We start from the raw sequence: 14,192 nt of genomic DNA, 5'->3' as shown, positions 1-14,192 counted from the left end.
AGGAAAGCCACTGCGCCTGTGTCTGCTTCAATGCTGTCGGAAATATCAGCTTTACACTGAAATATCAGTGAATGTAGGAGAAAACACCGAAGCAAAAAACTACTTTGGTAATGAGTTTTTCTATAGAAATATCATTGAAGAAATGAAGACATATTCTAAGAGTTTAAAGCGGAAGTTCTAGTAAAAACCTGTGGATATTTGGAATAGCAAGTTGCAATTAAACGCCTCAGATCCTGAGCGTTTTCACTGAGGGAAAAGTTAACCCATAGTCCATGCATCTCGCTTCCTGGTGCAGTTCGCTGCAACCTTTGAATAAACAGTAACCAAACAACGAGGCTAGTTTTGGTAAATGTACGTCTGTCTTTTTATACAAAATAGAAGCGGGCTTTACATATCACTACACAAGAAAGAAGACAACATTATAGTTAAATGTGTTATGTTTTACTGAGTCGGGAGAAGCTGTTTTTGTGTATAAAATCTTGCACTGTATGACGAGAAATTCCTATTTTATGATGACCTTAACTCAAAATACAATTGTTTCATATTACTTACACGATAGTTTTAAAGAAAAATATACATTATGGTGTAATTGTTTTTCTGTGTTGCAAAAAGCAACAAACAGGCCTTTTTCTATAACGTTGATGATTGCAGTTATGTTAATTTGAAAGACAGAATAAAAAATACATTTAGTATGGTTAAGATTTTGTAGAAGCTTTTGTTTCATTATATTACAATAGAGTTTTACTGTTCTGCTATTTCTTGATTTTACCCTCTGTTACACATTTATTGATTAAAAAAGCACATTATTACTGTTCTTATTCTGTAAACTTGTCACTTATTCTTATTTTTGTATTCTTTACCGTTGTGTGAATGTGCAAGCTTCCACGTTTCTTTAACTTGCTGGTGGTATACTTGAGTTTCCCCACTATGGGATAATAAATTATATTTATATTCATTTATTGCCATTTATGTTATAATATATTATATTCAGTGGAGTTATGCTGGGAGTATAGAAGCTGAAAATGGCTGACAGCTGCTCATTAGTTGTCTTGCAGATGTGGCGGTAATTGCTTGCGACTTCATGTTTAAAACTGGTTTATGACACTTCTTTTATTTGCACATCTTCAGCAGCTGCTGAATTTAACATTACTCCGTCATGTTGTTGTGATAGAACATGTAGTTTCAAAACGTAATCATCCCTGTAAATCTCGAACATGTCTAAAAACAGTATTACATTAATTTAAATATCAGCAAAATTGTTATCTCCAGCAGTTGTTTAAAGATAAAGTGTAATTAAAGCTGCTAAACTGTTTTAATGTTGAATATATTAAAGATGTTCATTAATTGTGTTTTTCTTTTTTACTATTAGTGACAGGTTTTTGTACAATGTCTGCTGACAGTAACACATTTGAAAGCGTAAAAGCTGCTGTCTTGTCAGCTCATAAAAGCTCCACATCAGAAGAGAAGATCAGCTTCTACAACCGCTGGGCAGAAAACTACGAACAGGTGAGAAAAGACTCATTGGGTGGGTTTATTTTCTTATTCTCGGTTTAATAGCTATGACAAGCTAAATGCTAAAATTAAGATTAATGAACAGTCATTTAAACAAAAGTGGCAAATAAACAGCTTTTTGGATTTCTGTTGATGCTAATCGTCTTATGTTTCCGTTAGTTGCTACATGTGAAGGAATAACTTAACCTACTACATTAATCCAAAGTTTCTTTTACATCTACTACAGATAAACTTGTATTAATTTTACATTTGGTGCGAAATTCCAATCTATGTTGGTAAAATGACAAAAGTTTTCACTTTGCTTCACTTGTGACCTTCACTTGAGGCCTCAGTACTCGACTCGGCCGTCATGGGTTCAAGTCCCGACTCGTTGACCTTTGCTGCATGTCTTCATCGTTTCTCACAGCCGGCTTTCCTGTCACTTCACTATCACATAAAGACTCAAGTTGTCACATAAAGAAAAAAAGAAAATCAGCCAGAAAAACACCAACATTTTTAAGTCTTAACTGACACAGACTCTCAGAGTAATTGATTTAATATTTGGTGAGTAATTTGATTTTGTACCATGCCATTTTAATAATTTCTGCAAAGTTCCGAACCTTACGTTGCATAATTTGCTCAATCTGCTTAACACGTACTGGGTTCAGTGTATTCCTTTAAAGTAATTTTTCTACATATTAAAACAGTGTTTTCTCTTAAATGTGGAAGTGGGAGACCAAAGAAAACAGCTTTCCTTTCAGTTTTTACCATTTTTTAAACAGGATGTGGCCGTTTTGGATTACCGTGCACCGAGTCTGGCAGCGGACTGCATCTCGTCCCATTTCAGCAGCGCGCGAGAAGCAGCCGTCGTGCTGGATGTGGCGTGTGGTACCGGACTGGTGGCCAAACACGTGAGTAGTAGCTACACTAATGAGATACACAGACAGAAAGAAACGAGGCATTAAGAAATCTATACATCAAGATAAAAGGCCAGTTTTGTTGAAGCACCTTTTTGGTTTAATTTTGGCGTTCAGTAGCCTCTCCAGAGTCCAGAACTGAATCTGGAGTAAATTAATGGGACCTCTTGAACAGATATTCTTTCACTCTGTGAAGTTTTACTTTCGCAAAAAATGTGGGCACAGTAGCTGCAGTATTTTGCTTTTATAAAAAGCAAAATTGCATATTGTTGAGACTGTCACCATGTTGTAATAGTTTGCTATGAGACAGGTAATCTGTGAAAAGATCAATCTCCAAATGTATCGCTCCCGACCAAAAACAACCAACCGCAGCCATAAGGAGAGTCTTAGCGCTGTCAGTCATCCTCATGTACTTGTTGCTAAATATTTTTATAGTAGAGAAATGACCTAAAGTTATATGAAAACCGTTTATTTGCATCAGCAGATCCTGATGCTTTTTCTGCACATTAATCTCTGTGCAGAGATTAAGGAGCGGAGGGAGAGAAAGATCATCAGTGTCACACAGGATTGTGATTGACAGCGCTAAGATCCGCCTCCTGGCTCTGATTGGTTGTCTATCATTAGTTCTGGGAGCATTAGGAGAAGACAGAAGAGGCAGTTTCTTCACAGATTATCTTTGTCGTACCATACTTTAACGGCAAGGTAATAACTTCAATAGATATGTAAAAAATATATTTTCTTTATGAAAGTTACCTGTTGCAGCTTTAATGGGAAAGACAATAAATTGCTACCACCGAGCACTGAATGCTTAAATTGAATCATAAATTAAGCATTAATTTAGAGGTGTAAATATGAATGCAGCTGGGTTATTGCACTTTTTAATATTTAAAAAAAATATAAGTATTACATTTTTTAATATATAGAAAATACTAAAACATTTTAAAAATATTTTTAATATTAAAAAATATATTTATATACTTTTTAATATTAAAATATATTTGTATATTTTATAAATAGATTTTAATATTAAAATGTGTTTATTTTTATTTATATATAAAAAGTATATTTAAAAATATATATTTTACATTTTAAAATACAAAAATATATATGCCATCAAATCAAATCTACCTGCAGGTATATTTGATGTGGTTATATATATATATATATATATATATATATGTATATATATATATATATATATATATATATATATATATATATATATATATATATATATATATATATATATATATATATATATATATATATATTTATACTAAAAAAATTTAAAAATATATTTTTTAATATTAAAAATATAGAAGTATATTTTAAAAAACTACATATGGTTAACTAAAATTTTACATCATTTTTAACAAATATTGATGTCTTTCAAACTAAGAGCTTTGTTTTCCTTGTTTAAGGACAGAGTCACTATCATACACTATGAGACTGATACAGAGACATTTGTTGAACAGATGAAAAAACTCGGGTTTGAACATTTTGTGGGTGTGGATGGAAGCGAGGTGATGCTGGGCAAGGCGAGACAGAGCGGCTTGTACCAGGACTTGAAGCAGTGCATGCTGGGACAGGAGCCTCTCCCCGTACAGTGGGGTAATTAAACCAACATCCTGTCATCTCATTAGTCTCTGTGACCTTTATGATGGTTTCTACTTTCACTGCTTGTGGCTTCTGTACATTTAAGTTGTGACTATTCTGACTTTTTAAAAACAGTTAAATGTTAAGGATGATGAGCTTCTGTTTACCTCCTGCAGGCAGATTTGATGTGGTTGTAATTGTTGGAGCGTTAAGTGTTGGTAGTGCCCCTATTAGTACCACCAGAGACTTGTGCAATGCCACCAAACCAGGTCAGAATATCATTTTTTAATTACTTTTTTAAATTAATTTCTTCTGTCTTGTGGTAAATGTGTAATTTCTTCACTGCGCTGTTTTATCTTTCCACTAGGTGGCTTCATTTGCATGACAACCAGATGTAACCAGGATAACTTGGAGTACAAAGCTGCTCTTGACAGCGAGCTGAGGAAGATGGAGGAAGAGGAGCTCTGGACTTGTTTAGAGGTCACCGAGGTCAAAGACTGGGAGAGGGCTGTATCAGAGAAGGAGGACGGCTACATATCTGGAGTTGTATACCTCTATAAGAAACTGTGACACAATCATACCAGGAAATGTGACAACACTTGTCAAAGTGGGATATTTTTTCATTAAAATGAACTCACCACAAAGTCAAAAAGAAGTATTAAACTGAAATAAAACCTGATTGTTGCATTATTCATTATTGTTACACTATGACTCCTATATTATTTTACTTAAGAATCTTTTAAGACTTGAGTAAAATATAATTATACTATTTAAATATTATTACATTGTACTTTGTAATTTTTGTAACATTTAAACATTTTAAATATAAACATTTTGAATATTCAAATAATATTAAAATATTTGTAAATATTTTTTTAATATCGAAAACTATTCACATTCAACAACATGTACACGAGGGTGATCGACAGCGCTAGGATCCTCCTCCTGGCTCTGATTGGGTGTTTCTGACTGCGGTTCACTTTTGCAGATTGCCATAGCAACACTGGGAGGTGGCAGATGAGCTTGATTTATTTCACGGATTATTTGTAAATATTAATCTTTAATATCATTAAAATAATGGGGTTTTTGATGTATAAACAATCTGGGAGGTCAAAACTTTTTTAAAATCCTGGAGAGACTAATGTGTTTCCCAACCACCAGGTGTCACTGTTTCATCACCTTTTTATAGAAACGTTTCTCCAGACGTCACTGAAACAATGTTTGGCTAAATAACAAAGCCCTGAGGTGTGACTCTACATCCAAGCGTCACCAAACACATCAAGCAGAATTTTTTAAAGAATTAAGTCAATAAATACAAATAAATAATGCAAAGATAAACTCTGGCTGTTTATGTTATGGTTTATTCAAAGTTTGCCTTTTGACTTTTATGTAAAAATTAGAAGTTCTCATGGTTATTTATGAATGTATCACCATAATACAGTAAGCATAACAAACTTTATTTGTGACATTCTGGACGACAGACATGCATTTTGTCTTTATGATGCTTTTCATTTGAATCAAAAAAACCCAAACATGATTCACTGAAACTCAATGAAGTTTCCTCTGCAAACATGCTTCTTCCTCCTTCAACAAAACACATTTCTGTTGTGATCTCCGTCAAACCAGTTTGTCCAGAAGCTTGTAATTACCAAAGCAAGACCGGGAGTCCAGGTGATTCCCCTGGCCATTTTTTCCTTAATTCATGACAAGTAAGAAAACAATATACGTTATATTCATTCACATTTTGTCAATTTATTGTAACGTGAGATACATTTTCTGTTATATGTTTAAATAAAATAAAAACATAATCACAATTAGATGCTTTGAAGTGAAAAGTATTCACAGAAACCTTTGTTGTGTAACAGGGAGAGCATTTATTTCCACACATTTAACTGTATAAAGTAATATAAATGAAGTAAAAAGAATCAAACATAGTCATTCAAGTTGCTGTGTATTTGTTAGATAAGGTAAAAAAAAAAAAACCTCAAAAGCCTGAGGTAAAATATTACATTCAAATTTATTCAGTGCATTAAAACCCTAAAAACAGTTGATGCAGTGTAATATCTCACTTTAACATGGCAAGTTAAAACAAACAATTCAAGTTGAACAAGTTCATTCATCACAAGTTGTACATACTTCACTTGTTTTACTTGTGACAATCAGTTCAAGCACAAAATGCTAAATTTAAATTTTGTCTCCTTCATTTTGATAAAAGTCCTTCACATTAAACACAACAAATAATAATTATATCTAAATATAATCTATAAAACATTGACTGCAAACTAAATGTAAACTAAAGTCTTCCTTCTTCTATTACAGGTAAGTTTTCGCTGGGTTTACTGCTGAGTCTTCATTTTCACTGGCAGCTGATAAAGTTTCATCCAGTGCAGCTAGTTTCAACTGGGACTTTGTTGATGGCGCGTCGCTGAGTTCGGACTTTCTCGACTCAGGCCTTTTCATCTGAGACTTTGTCGACGGAGCCCAGGATTTCTCTGAATCCTCTCCCATGTTGTGCTGGGATTCAACGTCATATCCCAGCCTTGAGAACAGCTGAGGATTGGCGGTTGGCGCCACGAAGCTTTGGGGACCAGGCGACATGGGTTTGATGGGTTGAGCCAGCGCCGTTGACACCCTGGTGAGACGGGAGCCAGCGCGGGAGGATCCGTTAGAGGATCGGACTACCACATAGCGAACTGAGGGGCTCTTGTCCGTGTCGTGGGCTTTGCCTGGGCAAGAGGACTTCATGAACAGACCTCCTCCCAGGATGAGCAGAAACGCTGCCCCCCAGCCGATGTAGAGGCAAGCTCCGAACTCCATCTTCTGAGCGTCTATAGATGTGCTGTAGAAGTTCTTCACCAACGTCCCGGCCGCCCACGCCGTAGGGATCAAACACAGCAGCCCTGTGATCATCAGCACCACCCCTGCTGCTATGGCCACTTTCTCCTTCGCACCACGTCCTTCTTCATCCAAGAAGCGGGTGCATTTTCCACCCACGAAGGCCAGGATGAGGCCAAAGCTGCCCGTAACGATGGCGAGGATCATGAGCGCCCTGGCGGCCTGCCTGTCGGCGCTGAGAGCCAGTTGGGAATCATAGGGTTTGCACTGCATATATCCTGTGCTTTGAACCACACAGCTCATCCAGATGCCCTCCCAGATAGTCTGAGAGGTCACAATGGAGCTGCCCACAAAGGCGGTCACATTCCACATAGGCAGCACGCAGCTGGCGAAGACCCCAGCCCAGCCCAGGAGGCACAGGACGCTGGCCAGCAGCTGCATCCCCATCGAGGCCATGATGAGAAGATCTTTGGAAAAATCCTCTCAGACCTTTAAGAAGAGCCTCTCTTGATCCCTGCGGTGCTTGTTTTGCCTTCAGTGTCGCGCTCTCTCACTCTCTGATCTTCTCTGCTATCTTTGTCCGTCCTTAACATGCGCCGCCTCTTTCACATGCCTTCCCCTGTAACCATGAACCTATCTGGAGTGATCAACGCACACTGCTGACAGTTTCGGTTCCTCTGGTATCCTTTTTTGAAGTTCCTGGTGTGTCTTAGTTCAGCTGTACTTCATTTGTTTACAGGATATTTCCATCTCTTACTGTCCCTCCCCTTTTTGTGTCCTCCTCCTTCTCAACATGTCCCTCTACCTGAGCGAGCACTTTCTCTCCTGTCACCTGAGCGGCTGTCGCTGTGCTACTGGTCAGGCGTAGATGTGCCACACCTATCCTACCGGGGAAAGAAAGAGGAGGAGGGTGACAGAAAGAAGAGATCCATCCCCACTCCCATTGTCTCGCTTGAATTATGTTGTTTAGGTGAAAACCAATATTCATTTACATGTACATTAACGAAACAAAGTAGAGAGATTGAGATCTAATTAAGAGCATTGGCCTTGCTTTGGTGAAATGGCCTCACGCTTCATTTATTATGATACACATTACATTTGTGCTGAATAACCAAAAAGAAAAAGCTGTAATTTACCTATGAGGGATTCAGAGCAGCTGTGTTTCTCATGCCAACGTCAGTTTCCTGGGACAAAACCGGCTTGACTGGAGCAGCATCGACTGAGAAGAAAAACTGGTTTAAAACATGCAACAAACACCTTTCCACCCTCACATATGCACACACACACACACACACACACACACACACACACACACACACACACACACACACACACACACACACACACACACACACACACACACAAAGTAAAATGTTTCAATTCAGCCTGAAATTATATTTATTCCTTTTGTCGTTGGAATGCTATCAGCGATAGCTTCTATATTTATTTCTTTGTAGTCTTGAGATGTAATTCATTTGCTTGTACACGGCTGTAAATTTCCTTCGTATCTCTCGTATTTCCTCGTTTGGTGTTGCCATTGTCAACAGCTTTCCAGACTGTTTTTCCTCAATCGTGTCTGGAATGTTTCGGCTCAAATTTCCCATGCTTTAAATAAACTGTAGCGACAGAAACTCGGTACTTTACAGAAGATCTTTATGAGTATTTGTAGAAAATCAAGATGGATGTCGTGACGAGGCAAAGATAAATAAGGAATAATCGAATTAAACCTAAAAAAAATTAATCTAGAGGCCATGTTTTTGTAACATCTCAAAAAATATTGTAGTGACCATTTGTCTCTGAACTTAAATTCAAAAATCAAAAAACTCAAAACTCAAAGGTGATCTAAAGAAAAGGTGAATCAAACTCAAATAGTCACCTGATGCACCGTGGATTCTGGTTTACGCAGCAAAAAAGGATCAAAAGTCAAAATATAGTTCTTTCGGTTTATTTTTCAGATCAGGCAAAAGGTTACAGGCTTCTGCTCCTATTCCTGCACCTGCTCTCTGACTGACAATAAAAACCGATATGACTTATTGGCCGATTCTGTAGGCTGGTAAAAAACCTTATGACCACCCACGTGCATAATATGCTACCTAAGACCCACCTATTTATACCGTGAAATACCCACATCCCAACCTGAAATTAATTAACTAATTAAGTGAATTCCTAATCAAAGAACTTATTCTAAACGGCAAATTAAACAAAAATTCTAATGATAAACTAAGAAATAAACAAGAATAAACTAAACAATTTAAATTCTAAGATTTAACCAAAAAATGGGAAAATAGCTCCTACAAGTATCTTTCAAACTTCAATTGCTATTAAAATTAAAAAATATATATTAAGAGAGTTTTCTGAAAATATAAACAATGATGCAAAAGTTTTTGTTTTGCATGATGTTAAGTAACTGATTAACAATTGATAGCAGGTACAATAATTATTGATCAGGTCAATGTTTATGTTAGGAAATATATTTTTCATATTTTTAATGAAATATGTCTGTAAACAAAAATGTTTTGGTCTTGCTCAACTATTTCAACACCTTGTTGGTGATGAAAGTCGACTTTAATTTCTATCTGAAATTTAAGATTCTGATGTTCAGTTTCGTTTTTCCACACTTTAGAGGTCGAGTAGCGCAATCTCTAATATTTCTATTGACATGAAATTTGCATCAGATGTTTATAGCAAGCCAAGTAATTCACGCATGCAAAGAAATAAATGCAATTTAGTCCATTAATGGGTTTATGTGCAATGAAGAGGAAAGGATGTTCACAGAGAGCCAAGGAATCATCTGGAATCTGTAAGTATTTAGAAAGTGTTTGTGTTGGTGTCTTTAAATAAATATGTTTTTGTCTAATATTAACTGACAGCCTATAGAAAATTTTTCTGTCAGACTTGAACCTTCAGAGACACATAAAGGTAATTTAAAATTCCGCCTCCTGAACATTTCTACGATTAAAGGACTAAAGTCTCAGCAAGATCCTGAGAAATTCATCCATGTGTTTTTCTCTAATCAAATTTATCACTACCACAGCATCTTCACAGGTCTTCCTAAAACAATCAATCCTCCAGCTGCAGCTGATCCAGAAAGCTGCTGCTGGCGTTCTGACTAAAACCAGCAGGATGGAGCGCGTCAGCCCAGTTCTGAAGTCCTTTCACTGGCTTCCTGTAGCTCAGACAATAAACTTTAAAATACTTTTTGTTAGCTTATAAATCACTGTAGTTCAGTTTTTATTCATATCCCAAGGGCGGATTGGTTTGCAGCAATAACTGATGCCCTACTGCATTGCTTTTAGTTTTTAATATGCATATGATACCTCGCGTCCCACTTGTTAATTAATAACATACATCTCCCAATGGCAAATAAAAATTTGAACACCATAACCAAGTAGAATATGTGACATATTCCAAATAGCTTATTGTCTCACAGCCCTTTGTTAAGTTGAAATAATTAATTTAAATAATTATACATACCCATATTCACACATCCAGCTCTGGAAAAAGTGAAGAGCCCACTGCACTGAACCCCATTAAAAACTTCCTGGTTACTCCACCAAATATCTGAACTTTTCCTGAGTTAAAACATTAGTGTTGTTTCTAAATTAATATGAACTTGTTTTCTTTGCATTATTTGAAGAAAGCGCTGCACCTTTTTCGTTATTTTGACCATTTCTCATTTTCTGCAAATAAATAATATAATTCTGCTTGGAATTAGGAGACATGTTGTCAGGAGTTCATTGAATAAAAGAGCCATGTTCATTTTACTCCAACATAAACCTAGAAAAAGTAAAATCAGAGAAAAATTATCATTTAATGGTCTCTTAATTATTTTTTCCAGAGCTCTATATACATATACACACAAATAAAGTATTAAAGTACATTGTGCTCCCAGTAATATAAAATATGTATTAAAAATCTAAAAAGAGGTCTTGGTATTGAAGTCTAAGGGAAATTAAGCTCAGCAATAAAAATTTTTACAGAAAATGTGCTTTAATTAGAGGGAGCACATTTTCCATTTAACATGTTTTTACATGTCTTCATAGAATATAATAGAGCAGAATCTCCTTTGTTGTCCCACAATGAGGGGGTGTAACGCGCTGAAGCTTTCTGATTTTCTTTGTCACCTTGGTCAAGTCATTCCTGCATAGCTGCTTTGCTGCTGCTGGTTTCTTTGGTTCCTTCAGTTCGCTGCTTGTGTTAGCTCCAGTTTGCTAAAGTATCTATCATTCATGCTTGTGTAGCTCCTTTTGTTCTTCCTAAATAACACACTTTGTTTGACCTTCGCTGGCCCGTGTCCAGCATTTGAGCCCACTCTTCCCACAGCACTTATCAGTTCTGTGTGGCCTTCACTTTCTCGTTTTAACGCAGCGCTCTTCCTTTGTTGTTTAATTATAATGTGTGAAAATACCACTGTGGGGAGTAGATAGTAGGAAATGCAATGTCAAAAGTTTACTGTATTTTCAACTAAGATCAATAAAATCCATTGTTTTGGCATAAAATTGGGCTTAAACATCCGACATCAATTATAAAACATTCACATTGACAAATAGATATCTTCTTCTGCTTGTTTCATGCATTTTTTTCTTTTATGTTTTATGTTTAAGCACCAAATTATTCATAATCTTTTCAGACTTACTACTATTTCCATTCATACTTTGAGAAGTAAATCAAAAAATGGGTTAATAAGCCAAAAAAAACTAAATCAAAACTACATGTTACACAAAAACATACCAAATTATTTATTTTATGTTAATTATTTTATTTTAAAAATATAAAATTTTTGTTTTACAGTTATCCACAGGCCTATAAGTGATGAGCTCACCACGGAAACAGCTTTGTCATTCAGTCTTGTTTTTGTTTGGCCGAGTTTCTTCAGCAGAAAGCGAACATTGTCCCACAACCTGTTTGCTCAGATTCCATCCTTTTCATTACGAGCTGCATTTTTTTCCACCACTTTCTGCGTTACTGACAGCATCAGTGACATTTAGAAAGGAAGAAAGGCAGTCATCACCACTGACTATAGTTTTAATTATTGATTATAAATGAAAAACAAGAAAAACAACAGCAAAGAGTCACATAATTGTCAACATTTACATATGATTATTAAATATCCAGATCAGATTTTGCATAAGTAGAGATCTTACACATTGTCCAAATAAACAAAAAAACAGATGAGGATGCAGGAACGAAAAAACAACAACCAAAATGAAGCTGTTTTTTGGTCTGAAAGCATCTCTACATATCTATATGTGTTTATAAATACAGTTAATTCACTTTTCACAATATAAATGTTTCCTATGAAGACAGCAAACAATATTTCATTCATTCTTTCTGCCACAGTTTCGTTCAGTTTCTTGGCTCATCTTCAACAGTTAAACATAAGACTTTTATCAAATCTTATCTTGGCTCATCTTTACCCGACTCAGTTCTGGCTCTAGACGTATTGCTGCTTGTTGGTGTCCACAGAGCGAGCCTTGGAGTACCGATAGTTGTAGTCGTTCTCGTCCCTGGGGGGACATGTGGCGCAGAGGAGCCCACCGCCGATGAAGAGCAGCGCCGCCGTGCCCCACCCAATGTAGAGGGAGGCCCCCAACTCTCTCTTCTGAGCATCAATCAGGGTTGGGTTGTAGAAATCCCGAATGATTGTGTTGGCGGTCCAGCAGACGGGGACGAGGACCAAGACGCCAGCGATGATGAAGACGATACCCGCAGCAACAGCCACTCTGCTCTTTTGATCTGCGTCTGGTATGAAGTTGGTGCACTTGCCTCCCACCACGCCCAGCAGGACTCCGAGGACTGCAACGAGGATGGCGATGATGATGAGCGCTCTGGCGGCCTGCAGGTCTTGAGGCAACACCAGAAGAGAATCATAGACCTTGCACTGCATCTGGCCTGTGCTCTGAATCACGCAGTTCATCCACAAACCCTCCCAGATGATCTGAGAGGTGACGATGTTGGAACCGATGAAGGCTGTGACTTTCCAGGTTGGGAGACCGCAGATGATGATGGCCCCCAGTAAGCCGATAAAGGCCAACACCATCCCGAGGATCTGCTTTCCGCCGGACACCATGTTGAAGCTCTGTTGCTGTCTTTAGAAACGGAGAAGAGAGTCGAAGTGCTTTGTCGCAAGATATGTGGGTAGTGGTTTAAGTTGCTCGTTTTAACGAGAGACAAGAGGTCAGAGGAGGAGTTAGAGTTGGCTCTAAGCTGAAACTGGTTCCTGAGGATTCTGACCAAACCGGATCTCTTTACAATAACATCAATGTGCTTAGAGTTTCGGAGGTACAATGAAAGAAATTCACAGAACAAAAACCAAAAGAAAGGTAAACTAGACGTTTCTGTTTGTTCTGCTGATTAAATTAAATTCTGAAATCTTCACCAAACTGAAAAAATACAGTAACTACACAATTAAAACTAAACTAAATTTAACGGGGTCAGGTCAATGCAGAAACTACAGCAATCTGAGTTTCAGTATCAGCTCCTTATTAGGTCAGCTGAAATGTTGCTGACTGCCTTTTCATTAAAGAAATCAGCATGTTTAATGCCTCAAGAGAAAGGAGAGCTGTATACAGATACATAATACAAAAACAGTTACAAATCTTCTCTCTGACATAATGTTTCATAATTAATTGCATATCTAATCGATACTCTGTGTGATGCCATGCAGGTATTGAAGGTTGTACGTCACAACTTCCGGCAGGATCTATTATCTCTGTCTCTACATTCAGGTTACATACAGAACACACAACCACACAGCTTTGGTTAGTGGCGCTGTGGTTTGACCCCGTGCTCAATTTCAAGCCTCATTTGAAGGAGGTGACTAAGATTGGGGTCACCTCATCTTAGTCACCTCTATTCTATCTATTCTAGGATATTAAAATATCCTAGAATATCTTCAGAATATTGCAAAACTCAGACAAAATGTATCCTTTGGAAATGCAGAGATTCTTAGTCTCCTCACACGTTGATGATGGCAATGTCTGTTTCCCTGGTTACCAAAAAAAGGTGTAGAGATGGTCCTGAATGCAGCTGCTTGTGTTCTGACTAAAACTGGGAAATATGCACAACATGCTGTGGTCCCTTCATTTGCTGCCTTGTCAGGCTCAATCAAACTTTAAGATCTTGTTTCTCATCTTCAAGGCTTTAAACGGACTGGCGTCTCTTCCACCTCTGACATTTTCCACTTTTTATTGTATCTCAGATCTCACGGCACTTTTTAAAACTCCCTAAACCGGAGCAGCCTTCCTCAGGACTTCAGGCCAGAGAGCTCTGTGGATGTTTTAAGGCTAAATTAAAGACCCATATTGGAAGCTTTTTAGCATGAGGGGCTTGTTCTCATTGGGCCATGAAACA

At 37.2% G+C, this 14,192-nt stretch overlaps 3 protein-coding genes across 4 annotated transcripts; 1 reads left to right on the top strand and 2 right to left on the bottom strand.

The window, feature by feature from the left end:
• Positions 1–242: 242 nt before the first annotated feature.
• On the top strand, positions 243–4,683 carry mettl27 (methyltransferase like 27). 2 transcript variants are annotated; one of them, XM_008427399.3, is made up of 6 exons: positions 243–351; positions 1,370–1,506; positions 2,274–2,402; positions 3,884–4,019; positions 4,181–4,273; positions 4,372–4,683. In XM_008427399.3, the coding sequence occupies exons 2-6, from the start codon at positions 1,387–1,389 to the stop codon at positions 4,572–4,574; spliced, it is 681 nt and encodes a 226-aa protein (XP_008425621.1). In that variant the 5' UTR covers positions 243–351; positions 1,370–1,386; the 3' UTR covers positions 4,575–4,683. The 2 variants fall into 2 exon arrangements, with proteins under 2 accessions (XP_008425621.1, XP_008425622.1); XM_008427400.3 differs by having other exon boundaries at positions 266–345.
• Positions 4,684–5,440: 757 nt separating this feature from the next.
• On the bottom strand, positions 5,441–7,708 carry LOC103461362 (claudin-4-like). Its single transcript, XM_008403668.3, has one exon. The coding sequence runs from the start codon at positions 7,293–7,295 to the stop codon at positions 6,318–6,320; it is 978 nt and encodes a 325-aa protein (XP_008401890.2). The 5' UTR covers positions 7,296–7,708; the 3' UTR covers positions 5,441–6,317.
• Positions 7,709–11,846: 4,138 nt separating this feature from the next.
• LOC103475617 (claudin-4-like) lies at positions 11,847–12,994 on the bottom strand. The gene has a single exon (XM_008427401.3). It carries the CDS (start codon positions 12,907–12,909, stop codon positions 12,274–12,276), a length of 636 nt encoding a protein of 211 aa, XP_008425623.2. The 5' UTR covers positions 12,910–12,994; the 3' UTR covers positions 11,847–12,273.
• Positions 12,995–14,192: the final 1,198 nt, after the last annotated feature.

The sequence above is a fragment of the Poecilia reticulata genome, chromosome 14 (genome assembly GCF_904066995.2).
Source record: "Poecilia reticulata chromosome 14, P_reticulata-male-v2, whole genome shotgun sequence".
Taxonomy (NCBI): Eukaryota; Metazoa; Chordata; class Actinopteri; order Cyprinodontiformes; family Poeciliidae; genus Poecilia; species Poecilia reticulata.
This window is presented reverse-complemented; position numbering and strand designations above follow the sequence as displayed.